The following is a 12,711-nucleotide window of genomic DNA, read 5'->3' on the forward strand; positions in this document are numbered from 1 at the left end:
TGATAAATAGCTTTATTGCAGAAATAACCTCATGTTATCTCTCTGTATTCATAATTCTGAGCATGAAGCAAACACAGCAGGTGCTCAGTGAACCTATGAATGATATAGAACCATATTTGTTATTTTTTATGGCACTTCAGGCTTATGGAGCAGGATATTTGGTCTTTTTTGTTTGTTTGATGGCAGAATTTGTGCCATGTCAGGAAACACAGCACACAGGTAAGATGTCTAACCCCAAAGCAAAAATTTGAATTTTAGCTGCTATAATCCCTTATTGCTCTGAAGCAGAGGCAGACAGGAATTGTTTTAGGCATCTAAGCTTCTTCCTGTGAATGTTTTTCAGTCCTGAAATTCTCACACCCTTTCCCAAACTCAGCCTTCATTTTTTTTGATCTATGATGGGATTCCTTTATTTTTTCCCCAGGATGTGGAGAGGGTCAAAGTGACAGGAAGTGAACAGCCACTATCAAATAGTCATCACCTGCAATTATATGAAAAAGTGGAGGAGTAATTCTCTATGTAATTGATAAAATTAATTCTGTAAATAGAGCCTAGAAGAAGGCCTTTATTTCATTAACAATTACAATTAAAGAGGTAGATCAAAGGTCAGCACAAGCCAATGGCTCAGAGACAGGAACAGCAGAATCAGTGGCCTTGACCTTGCTTGTTGTAGGCAAAGTCCCCACAGGATGTCCATAAACCCAGGAACAATGCTCCAAATCTAACTATTGTTCGTTGGAAAGGACAGGTGCAGCTCACTTGGAAGTTGATTCAGGAATTCTAACTATAGCAGACATTTCATGAATAGGAGAACATTTATTTGACCACAAAAAAAACCCCAAAACAAATCCTACTCCCCAAAAAATAACCCACAAACAAAGCAAAATAACCCCACCAAAATAAAAAATAACCTTTAATAACCTAAAATGTTTTAAACACAGTAAGTGTTTGGCAATTTAGTTACAATTTATTTACTTGGGCAGAAATGGATACTGGTGTTTTTAAGGTTAGATTCAGTATCAGCACAGGAAGGATGGAAATATGTAAGAGAGAAAAATCTTTGGTTCCCACAACAACCAGGGTTTAATACATGAAAATAGGAAATTATATTCAAATTACAAGTTGAAACACTAATGTACAAAAGGGCCTAGAATGAATAATTTACTTTCTGCATTTGCTAATAAATTTAGTTTAGATAAATATTATTAAATGAGAGCCCAAACATCCAGAAGGAAATAGGACTGAGTGTACTTTAAAGAAATCTTTTTTGCTGGACTCCACTTTAAAAACTGCACAAGAGGAATCAGGAAAGTGATTCATGGATCCGATATAGCACAAAAAACTTCCAAAAGGAACTGAGCTGCTGCCTTTCCTCAGGGGCAGCCCAGACAGAGCTTTTCCAAAGCAGCAAATTCCCCCGGAGCTTCCTGCTCCAGCCTCTGCCCACGCTCTCGAGGCACAGCCCGGACAGTTTTAACGGCCTGGAAGTGGAGCTGATAATCCTGAATTTGAAGCGCGGAGCCTTTCCGGCTCTTTCAGCCCAACTGGGGCTCACAATGGTCCCTTCTGAGCCCGCATTGTGGCAATCCCTCCCTGCGGAGCGAGCGCTTCCCTGCCCGGGCTGGGCAGGACTCAGCCCCCGCCCTGGAGCAGCACAACCCCGCTTAACCCTTTCCAGGAGCCGCAAGAAAGAAATGTTCCTGCCAGCCACAGGGAAACGGTGGAAAAGACTCCAGAGAGGAGATTGGAGAAGCTGCTCGTCAGGAAATCAAGGCAATTTTTAGAGTAAAGGTGCTCCATGATAAAGATCATGGAAGAAATGTAAATTTTAACCCCATGTTCATACAAGCCTGAGAGATATCAAACAGTGGCTCCTAAGCATGACTCTCTTATCTGTGTGAATTAGGTGCTAGAAACCTTCTTAAAACCAAACCTAAAAATCCCAAATGTTATACTGCAAGATAGAAAAATCAGTAAACTGAGGGTGTTCTCTAGGCCAAAATTCCTATTTTAAAAGTAAAAAGCACACTAAGTAGAGAAACTAAAATAAGCCACTGGTTAAACCAAAAAAAAAAAAAAAACCCAACCAAAACAGAAAAACATTGCTTGAGCTTTTGTTTCACTGTTTGTATGAGGAGAAATGAGCCCCGTGTTGGATTTGCACTGAAATGGGTGCATTCTGCAAAAATGATTATTGTACATATTTGGTTACATGGACAATGTCATGTTTATTTAAGGCTCACAAAAATACACTTCAGTTGCCTGAGAGTGGTGTAATTGTGGGCAGAAGGCAGGATTGGATTTGAATTTCTGCCCAGCAGCCTCCAAGATGTAAAGGATCATTTAGAGGAGAGCAGAGCCCTCGGAGAGGATGGGAAGTGGCCCCATCCCACAGGCTGAAGGTGGAATCAAATCCTGCCTGGACTGGGCTGCTGGGGCTGCTCCCTGCAATCTCCTCAGTGAGGATGCTGAGACTGGGCACTAATTCACAGTTCTGCTGCCCTCGTGGCCTGGAACAATCCTGACTCCAAGGATCCATCTCTCCATGGAGCTGCTGGCTGGCCTGGCCTTCTGCCACTTGCAAAGAAAATTCTGGCAAGTTTCCTCCCCACCCCACTTTGCGCAATTCCAGCCTGTGTTAGCTGACTGGGAGTCACTGAAGTCAGCAATTGTGTTTATGGAGTGATTTGCTGTTGTGAATATTTCCTTTATAGGCTGAATTTTGATGAAGAAACCAAATGCAACTGATAAAAGTCAAAACCAGAAATTTGGCAATGAAAGACCAAAAATCCAATGAAATACTCTGCTCCCAAGAAGAAAGCTTCCATTTCCCCCACCAGCCACTAGCTCAGAGTTTCATATTCTTTTCCTCTATAGAGATTTAGTCAGGCTTCCCCTCAAACCCAGCATTTTCACATAAAAACCAGACACAAAGTTGATGAGTGCTGTGAAAGGAGAGCTCACTTACAGCAATATCAGCACGTGGCAGGTCCTGTTCAGCTGAGCAAACCTGCAGGGAACAGGCTTGAACTTGGCCAAAAGTGGCTCCACACGAGGGCAGAGAGGGCTCCAAGGCTCGAGGGAAGGGACAGCAGTGACAGCTTCAAGCAAGGGCTCTCAGGCTCTGCCAACAACACTTCAAGCCTTTCCTTTCCCACTGAATTAGAAGGATCTCTCAGTCACAGCTGGAATCTGCTGCCACAGATTGCCTCATTTCCCCCACAAACACCTGGCTCCTCCTGGGCAGCCACGAGGCCACCTGGAAGTGGGAGAGACACTTTGTACAGGAGTTAAAGGAGGCAACAGAATTAAAATCACCACTTGCAGTAGCAAAATACTGCTTTGAAAATGGTTTTGGCATCCATTAGTTGGAAGTCAAGTAAATACCGGCTTCAGGCATCTTAAAAGTTTCTTCCTTGCTGCTCCCCACCTCGAGCCTTACACAACACCCAGGAATGCACTGCCTGTGTCACAAGAGGTCAGCTGGGCTGAGGAGAGACCGACAAATCCAGGAATCTGAGAAATGAAACCTTATGAAAATATCCTAAATATTAAGAGTTTTCCAGAAAGCAGCTGCAGCAAACCAGGCACCGGGAGCAGTGAGGTTCCCAACCAGCCCAGAGAGGTTTTGTGACCATAGTGAGATTTGCATGATGTTGTAAATCTGAATGTGAGTTTTCTCTCTGAGACAGAATTGCTGAGCACAGAAACTTGTGTTTTCCCATCAAAGGATGGAAAAAGCCTAATAACCTTTCTGAGGAAAGCCACAGTCCCTCAAAGTGTGAGCCTTGAACAAGGTATTGATGTTTTAATCAGCAGCAGCTCCTGCAAGAGAACTGCCAGGTTCCTTCCTGAGAGCACAAAGAGGCACCACAAGGTCACCTCCTGCAGATGAAACAAGCTCTGCTAAGACTCTTACAGGTGATCCCAAAGCCACCAGAGCCACCAAGGCATTCTGGAGGCTGCAGAGCCGGCTCCAGGAGGCGGGCGTGGCTGTGAGCAGAGCAGGAACAATCCCCGAGCTGCCCCCGCTCCCTCTCGCCCTGCAGCAGGAAGGAGCCGCCGGTTTCCTCATGGCCACTGCCCGGGCAGCCCCGGGAACACCCAAAAATCAGCTGGGAGCCACTGCCCTGGAACACGGAAGATTCCACAGAAGCTGAGCAGCTCCTCAAACGAGCTCTGCTGAAAGGTGACCTTTGGTTTAATGCTAATGGAGTCACTGCTCTTTGACTCAATTCAGGGATAATAACAATAATAAATTAATAAAACCTTTTCAGCACAACAAAGGGCAGTGCTAAAGCAAAGTAACCCCAAACTGGGCTCATTCCACATGTTCACATTTGCACCTTTGTTCCACCACCAGCAGTGAGGGCTGAGTGGCCTCAACAGCCTCTTCACTTGTAATTCAAACACGGTAATAATCCCCTTTTTTGACCAAAATACAAGGTTTTTCCCCTGAATTTTGAACACATTCCAAGCAGTCACTGACTGCAGGGCTCTCCCCGTTTGCTGGGAGGGGACAGAACAGGGGTGAGTTTCTGTTTGAGCTCCTTCCCCTCTTGTGACAGCTGACCCAGGTTGTTCCAGCCTCTCCCCCTGCCAGAACAATGTTCTGCTGCCCTTCATGAAAGCCGAGTGGATGCACCAATAAACAAGTGAAGTGTATGAAGAAATTCAGGCCGCTTTTCATGCCTCCCATGAGGCACTTTGAATTAGCAAAGTGGACTCGGAGTTTTTCACAATAATCCTTCTACAAATGACTTTGCAAGAGCATATGCAAATATGCACCTCCTGTCTGAATGCATCAGAGGTGTTTCACAGATCCAGCACTGATCCCTCACCTGCCCAGCAGGATCCCTCCCACTCCCACACTCCACCGCCTGCTGCAGGCTGGAAAGAGCTGGCTGAAGTACTCACTATTTTCTGCTTTTCCTTCTTCTCCAAAAAAACAACCAAATTTACAGCAAAAAAACAGAATTTTAAATCTCAGGAGAGTCATTCCAATCACCTGATCTATAACTACATTCAGCCTTTTAACCGCTGATTACAAAGTATTTTTTAACCATGTGCTTCAAAGAAAACCAATCATTTTTACCTCCAAAGAACACACCCAAGCCCCACTTTTCTTTACACTTGCCATCAATTTTGTTCACTAATATTTATATTTCTGCTTGATAATCAGGGAAACATCCGAAGTGTTTTGCTTGTGCTTTGCAGTGCCTGCAGCGAGAGGGAGGCCGATTCTAACAAATTAAATAATGAAGCCCAAAAGCACAGCAGGGAAGGACTTTCTGGAACAGCATCAAGCCACTGTCAAGTGTCAGTGACAAGGATCTTCTAGCAGGAACAGGCAGCTGGGGGAGTTGTGAGGGAGCTGTTTAACAGCAACAGAGTGACACTGGCAGGGAGGGCACAACTCCAGCACAGGGAGCAGCACATTTCTGACTCTTCTGAGGACATGGCCAGCAGAGGGGCACTGCCCCTCTCAGAGGTGTGGGGAGGCACAATCCTCTGGGCAGGCAGGAAAACAGGGAGAGAACACAGAGGAGGAGGAGCTGCAGCCCCACCTGACCTCGTTTCTGTCACATTAAAGTTATTAGTTGTTCTTACAGAACTGTTACTTCCGTGTGATTTTCAGTCATTCCCAGAAAAAAAAAAAGCAAGATGCTTTATTTAGTGTCTAACTGCAAGAAACGGCAGCTAAAAATAGGGATTTGTGCCAAGACTGTTCCTCTTGCAAGAGCTCCCTTTGCATTTGTCCCTAACACGCTGAACTGACTGCTTCATGTGTAATCTTCGTATGTACAACAAAAGGAAACTTTGGGTTGAGGGAGCAAAATCCATGTTTTCAGGTCAAATGCTAAAGGCTGTCTTTCTCTTAAGGCACAAAATGTAACTGCTGAATTATCTTCTGTGCTCACACTGGAGAATGTTTGGGACAGCAAATGTCAGTGTTACCAGGAGAGTTCAATACAGAGAATGGAAACAATCCAGCTGAAATAAACACTTGGAAACATTATTTCTTTGTTTATTCAAGCAATCATAAAACTATCCATTGCAAATCTCATCAGGTTTGTGTCACTTTTCTTTCTATTATTAGGGGTATTTTTACCTTTTACCAAGTCTCATCTCCCAGGTAGAATGATCACTTCCTTCTTTAAATAATGTTAGAAAGTTTCAAAGTAACAGCAGAGCTTATTGGAATGGACACATGGAAACACAAGCTGAAGAACAATAGATATATATATATATGTACTTCACACCATAAATATGTAAACATATTGAACCTAAAGTGGGAAAAAGCTTTCAGTTTTCCTTGTGGTTTTCCAGCAGGCAAGAGGCAGAATTTCAGAATTTCAAGGAGACCTCTAAAGCATTTAGAAATGTGCAGTTTATTGGCTCACGCTTTATGGAAAAGGGTTATTTTCTTTTTTAGTTATTGTTGCGGTGTCCTGATTCCAACCTGAGAACACACAGGGACAGCCCAGCATGGCATCAATGCCATCCCCTCCCAGAAGTGTGAGAGGCTGATAAATACCTGTGTCCCTCAGGTGACAGATCTGGGGACCAAAAAGCTGCCACAAGAAGTGGGGAGAGCAGCCAAGGGCTGTCACTGATCCAGTGTCCTGAGGGGAAATGGAACTCTGGGGTGATCCCTCACAAAGTGCAAGGCTGAGGGTTTGTAGGCTGAAAAGGTGAAGTTCCAAACACAGCTGTGGGGTTTGGAATTGTATCAGAACAACTTCTTTGCGACATTATTGTCAAAAGGCCATATTCAGGCTAAAAAAAATGTAAATTTATTAAATCTTGTTCACCTTTTAAAAACCACCAGGAATGGCTGAACAGCCTTTGTGCTTTAAACTCCCTCGCAGCACTGGGACTTGCAGATACTGGAATTTGTTGGAGCAGCCCATGGAAACCCTCCCCAAAGTGCCTGAAGTTCCCAGGGAAGCCAAGAGAACGGTACAAACCTCAGCCCCGCCCAGGGGGAGCGTCACCTTCACCAGGCTTTGTTCTGCAGGACTGGAGCTGGCTCCCAGCCCAAGCACAGACAGGACGTGCAGCTGATGCTCAATGGAAACAGCTGGGGATGGATGAGAAGGGTCAGATGAGAGATACCAAAATGTCAGACAGCCTACCGACTGTTGTTGCCATGAGATCCAACAGTCAACATCAGTCTGATAAGCTATCCGACAGGATGGTACAGCCATGGCATGGCAGGACGCTGGCAGCACCACGGGCTCCAACACACCTCCCTCACCTCACCTGCCTCCAGCCCTGCCTCACCCAGCCTGGGCTCTGGGCCACCTCCTCACAATGCTCTTTAGAAAGATAAATTAATTCTCGCTGCTTACCCCCCTAGGATAAAAATAAAAACCAATTGTTCACAAGCACAAGGTGAGAGCAATGCAGGTACAGCAGCAGTGGGGACTAAAGAGGGAAAAGAGCCATTTTTGTATAAATTCTGTTTCTGGACATCTGAACTGGCACGTGCTGATCTTAACAATCTTGACTTTAAAAGCATGAGGCTAAAGGTTCTCTGAAGTTCTCTGCACCATTACTGGGTAGACACAAACTCTGCTTTCAGCTGGAATCTGAACTCTTCCCCCTCTCTCCTCCACTGCCCACAGTTCTGGGCTCAGAGGCAAACACCTGAGCAGAATTTAGGATAACAAATCTTGTTCTCTATTTCACCTACTTAAGCACTGACTGTGCTTCAAGCAAGGCACAGCCTTCCTCCTCCCTCTGCTAAGCAAAAAGTTCTGAAGAGAAAAAGAACAAAACAAAAAAAAGAACAAAACAAAAAAGAACAAAGGGTTTGAGCACCATTAGCGCGGGAAGGATGAGCAAACATGCACAGAGCATCCAAAAGTGAGAGAGGAAAAGAAACAGCTTAAAAAGACTGACACAAGAAATTCTGGAATGATCATAAGATGACTTTATAAAGTTTTTATCTTAACTTCATTCTAAATATACAGAATAAAAAATGTTGGCTTCAGCATTTTGACATCAACCATCTCTGCTAACATCATGAAGTTGGAGAGGGCGGCTTTTCCAGCGTGCAATGCAATGGGACACTGGGAATTCAGACAGAACAGCCTCACCATGAGGGACATGCAACAGTTTGTACCCGACCTGGACTCAGTTATTTACATTTTCATGGTCTTGAAACTTAAGGAAAAAGCAAACCAGCCACCCTTCAAAAGAAAATGTTACCCTCAGGTGATTTTGAAGTTAAGTCAGGAGATGGGGAGTATTAAATCATCAGTTCTGGAAGTAATTTGGATAGACAACATTTGTGTTAAGCTCCATTTAACATCCCACTGCCCATCCTGTAAAACACAACCCAGACTTATGAAGCATTCACACCTTTCCATAACATTTATAAGTTTGTCAATGAAACAGTTGCTGTAATATCCAAATTACTTTCAAAATTAAAAAAAAAAAACCAAACTTGTTAGGAGTTGAAAATTGATGTTAAAAATTTTCCCCAGTTTTGAATGATGCTGTTTTTAAACATATGAAAAGATGTATCATTTCTCGTGTCTGCCAAAACCCATCGTGAGGGGTTTTTCCCATTTTTTCCAAGCTCATTTGGTTTTTTCTTCTGAGTACATCTTCTGTTGCAGTCGCTTGGCATAGCTCTGGGCCATGGAGTTGATTATAGATAAGATAAAATAACAAACCATGACAATCACCAATTTTTCAAATATCCAGGATAGCCAGTTTTCCCCCTGAAGAGACAAAACGGAGGAGGAGAATGACGATTAGTGGACAGGAACACGGAGAGTTGTGGGTGAAAGGGGAAAGCCTGACAGTGTCTTTAATCTGCAATTAATCAAACTAAAACCAGGAACCAAGTGTGAGCTGACAGGATTCCTGCAGGTCCCTCTGCAAAGCCGACTTTAGTCCCTTGAAAGAAAATGCAGGAGGGGCTGAAAATCCACTGGCGGGCAGATGACGAATCCCTGATCATTCCCAGTGCTCCCAAAGTGATTTATTATTCTCAGTATTGTCTGGGCTTCCTTAACAATTCGTGGCGTTCAGAATTAGCAGCCCCTGCCTGTCACTCCCTGTCCAGTTCCTCGCTCAGAAAACCATCAGGTCGTTGGCTAATAATAGGGTTTTTTCCCTAAATTGCCTTTTCTGGCTTGTTTCCCCATTAGGATCCCACTCTTCGGTGTCCTTGAAGTTCTGCAGCATTTTTCAGGGGAATTTTAAGCTGTGCTTTTTGTCAAAGGAGGGCAGCAAAGCTCAGCTCAGCTCAGCAACCACCGAGCATTTCCAGGCTCCAGGCAGAGCCTCCCCAGCTCCGGATCTTTTGTGGGAACAAACGGGCACAGGGACATTTCCAACAGCTCCAACTACTGCACGTGAAATGTGAGTTGGATCCATGGATTTTATCTCAAAATGCCTCAGCAGCCTAAAGAATTTCATGTCAAAGCTGCTCTGTCCCACTGAAAATTCAGGGTAAGTTTTTAGAAATACTTAAAAAAAATTTTTAAATACTTTTTCTGTATCAAAGGACACTTCTGCCTCTTGTACCTGCCCCAAACAGTGTATTTCTTGTCCTTTCAAAGACTAAAGGCTTGGGGATTTTATTTCTCTTACTGCCCACTGAGCCACAGATCCCACCGGCTTCTGAAGCATCGGTGCTGCCCCGTTTGTTACCATTTCACGTGCAAAGGCAACTTTTTTCTCCTTAAATTTAACTTTCCAAAGAGGCAGCTAATGCAGTATCAAGCCACTGGTTTTGATTTACACTTCAATTTTTTTTTCTAAAGAATTTAAATCCAGTAGCACACAATTAACATTTTTAATTCCCGAGTTGCTTCTAAAATGAGATTTTTATCTATTCCCTGGGTCAGTGCAGATCTTTCACAAATAGAAAGGGGAGTTACGTTTGTAACAACTACAAGTCTAAGGCAGGCAGGGAAGGGAAAAGTGAGCCGGGGAGGGAGGGAGGCAGAGAGGGTCTTACCTGTGGCACAGCACTGTCGGATTTGTGGTGAAGTTTTATCCTCTGAGCTTCCAAATATTCTTGAAATGGCTTCTGAAGAGAAGGACCTATACTCGGAATAGCACTGATGGAAAGTTCATCCCAGAGAACAAGATAAAATAGAGGAGGAAAAAAAAACACGAAAAAACATTTTTTTAAAACTTACCACTTTACCTAATCAGAACAAAGTTCAGCTGAGCCACAGCTCAGCAGAGACCTCGAAGCTACTCGAGAAAACAGAAACCCAAGAAATAAATCGCATTTCATCTTTTGATCTGATACTTCGGGAGGGATGCGTTTCCCCAGATCCTCAAAAAGTGCTTCAAAAGAAGAACATCCCAGAGCGCTGGGAAGAGAGGAGGAAGCGAGAGCCGGAGCATTTCCTGGGAGGCAGCAGCGCCGAGAACCCAATGAATGACTTCGGAGAAGTCCCACATTTATCAGCGGCAGTTCCTGTAAGAACTGGTTTGAACCGATTAACGAGGAAATGACTGGGGCTCGCTTGTGTCATCCCCCGGTTAAAAAAGAAACCGCTGGCCCAAGCCTCGCCCCTCTCCCGCACGGAGCCGGCCCCTCGGCCCGGCCAAGTCCTTTTTAGGACAAGCCGTGCGTCATCCCGGCCCCAAAGAATGCGGGAGCGATCCTGGGCGCCTCCCCCGAGCCGGGATTAACAAAGGAACAAAGGAGCGGCCCCGAGCCCGGACCCGAGCGCCGCCCGGCCCCGGCCCCGCTCCAAAGCCGGGATGGGACCGGCACCGCTCCCAGCGGCCTCAAATCCTGCCTGCAGGAGACCCAAACCCCGCTAAGGATGCTCACAGCCCTTCAAAACCTCCCCAATTAAAATATACATTCGAAATGAGCAGCGACCGCACGGCCTGAGCTGTGAGGGGAGAACATTCCCAGAGTTGGATCCACCCCATCCCAACCCCAGCACGGGGCAGTTCTCATCACAGACCACCTCCACTGCAAAGAGAAGGGAGATTCTGGTTTTTGTTTAAAGAAATCACTGTGTTCTTCTATGTTGTTAAACTCCCCAAATTCATATATAAATTTGAAATTATTGGCCATGGGGCCTGAGCTGTGTGGGAACATTCCCAAAGTTGGATCCAGCCCATCCTAACCCCAGCACGGGGCAGTTCTCATCACAGACCACCTCCACTGCAAAGAGAAGGGAGATCCTGATTTTTGTTTAAAGAAATCACTGTGTTCTTCTTTTATGTTGTTAGACTCCCCAAATTGAAATATAAATTCAAAATTATCAGCAGCAACCCCACGGTCTGAGCTGTGAGGGGAGAACATTCCCAAAGTTGGATCCAGCCCATCCCAACCCCAGCACGGGGCAGTTCTCATCACTGACCACCTCCACTGCAAATAGAAGGGAGATTCTGATTTTTGTTTAATTTTAAAGAAATCTACATTGTACATTATCATACACGTGGTCTTCTACATTAAAAAAACTCACCTAAATTTTGATTATTTGGCTTTGTTATATCCACTACTCCTGCTCTGCTCCAGGGAGGGTTTAGTGAAACCCCTCAGACCCAAGGTACACCAGGTGTACATCCGAGGAGTTGTACAATTCTCTCTCTCCCTTCCCTCAGCCTCCTGATCTGACACCATATTCTCTTTTCCAGGCCGAAGCCCAATTAAAAAAGAACAGCTTTCTAATTTTAGGAATTTATGAAAAGCACGAAACAAAGTGTCTCATTCTCCTCCAGCAAATCTATTTATTTCCTTCATGGCCAGGGGCAAAGGAGGTTTTTTGAACCCATTTCCCAGCAAAAGGTCGCTTCCCTCGTGATTCACCGCCGGGTGAGGAAATTCTGTGCCCGGACTGGTAAAAATTCTGGGAAAAAAAAAAAAACAACCTTGTGGTGCTCAAAGCACGTCCCTTATCCATTTTATACAATAAGTGTCAATGTTCCAAAGGATCCCGATGCTCCAGAGGTGTCTCAGCACTGCCCATTCCTGGGAAAAGCTCTCCCAGGGATGCAGGACGAGTCACGCCTGAACATCAGCGACATTTTGAGGTTTCTTTTCTTTCTCACCCAATTCTCGGGAGGCCTGAGGAGCGACTGCAAGGTAATGGTTTACTTTTGAACTTCTGCATGATTATGAAATGAGGAATATTTAAATGGTGAGGGATCAATGATTAACAGGGTGGTGTTCCAATGACTCCGTTCCTCACCGAAATCTGAACTGGGTCAGTCCCCAAATCGAATTAAGCACAGAACAAAGACATGAAACCCAAGGGCAGAGCCTTCAGGAGCTCCTGGTGCATCAAAACAATATTTCAAAAGATTTCTCACTAAATAATTCACTTTTTGTTTCCTTTTCTGGGCATGACTATTAGTTAAGTGCACAAAAGTAATTTTATCAAAGCAATTTTAAAGAACTGCAAGATCCTAAATGCAAGGACCTCAGCTCCTATTTTTGGTACATTTGTAAAAGTTTTAATTCTGAAAAAAATGTGCACAGATTTAAATAAAGAGTAAAAAATAAGCATAGGAAAACCTAGAAAATCATGGATCCACATTAAATTCTTGAAATCCCATCTCAGCAGCACAGTGTTGGTTACTGGTGATTTTTGGAAAAAAATATATCATTTAATCACCCAGTTATGTGCCACCAGATATCCAAAGGCACAATCTTCAATCGAAAAATCTTGAAAAAAATTTAGTTTAAGTGAGTTGTGTCTTTGCAAACCCCAG

General features: G+C 44.3%; 1 protein-coding gene and 1 non-coding gene across 7 annotated transcripts in view; both read right to left on the reverse strand.

The window, feature by feature from the left end:
* Window positions 1-7,127: 7,127 nt before the first annotated feature.
* MIR21 (microRNA mir-21) lies at window positions 7,128-7,199 on the reverse strand. Its single transcript, NR_049048.1, has one exon. It is a non-coding gene; the product is annotated as a microRNA mir-21 (primary transcript).
* A 717-nt stretch (window positions 7,200-7,916) lies between these two features.
* Window positions 7,917-12,711, reverse strand: part of VMP1 (vacuole membrane protein 1) — a 59,603-nt gene continuing 54,808 nt past the window's right edge. For all 6 annotated transcript variants that reach the window (XM_032751763.3, XM_072916843.1, XM_032751762.3 and 3 more), the window contains 2 exons: window positions 9,983-10,085; window positions 7,917-8,735 (listed from right to left, as the gene is read on the reverse strand). In XM_032751763.3, coding sequence (XP_032607654.3) covers window positions 8,592-8,735; window positions 9,983-10,085 — 247 coding nt within the window. In that variant the 3' untranslated portion in view covers window positions 7,917-8,591. The remainder of the gene's footprint in view (window positions 8,736-9,982; window positions 10,086-12,711) is intronic.

Source organism: Taeniopygia guttata, chromosome 19 (assembly GCF_048771995.1).
Source record: "Taeniopygia guttata chromosome 19, bTaeGut7.mat, whole genome shotgun sequence".
Lineage (NCBI taxonomy): Eukaryota > Metazoa > Chordata > Aves > Passeriformes > Estrildidae > Taeniopygia > Taeniopygia guttata.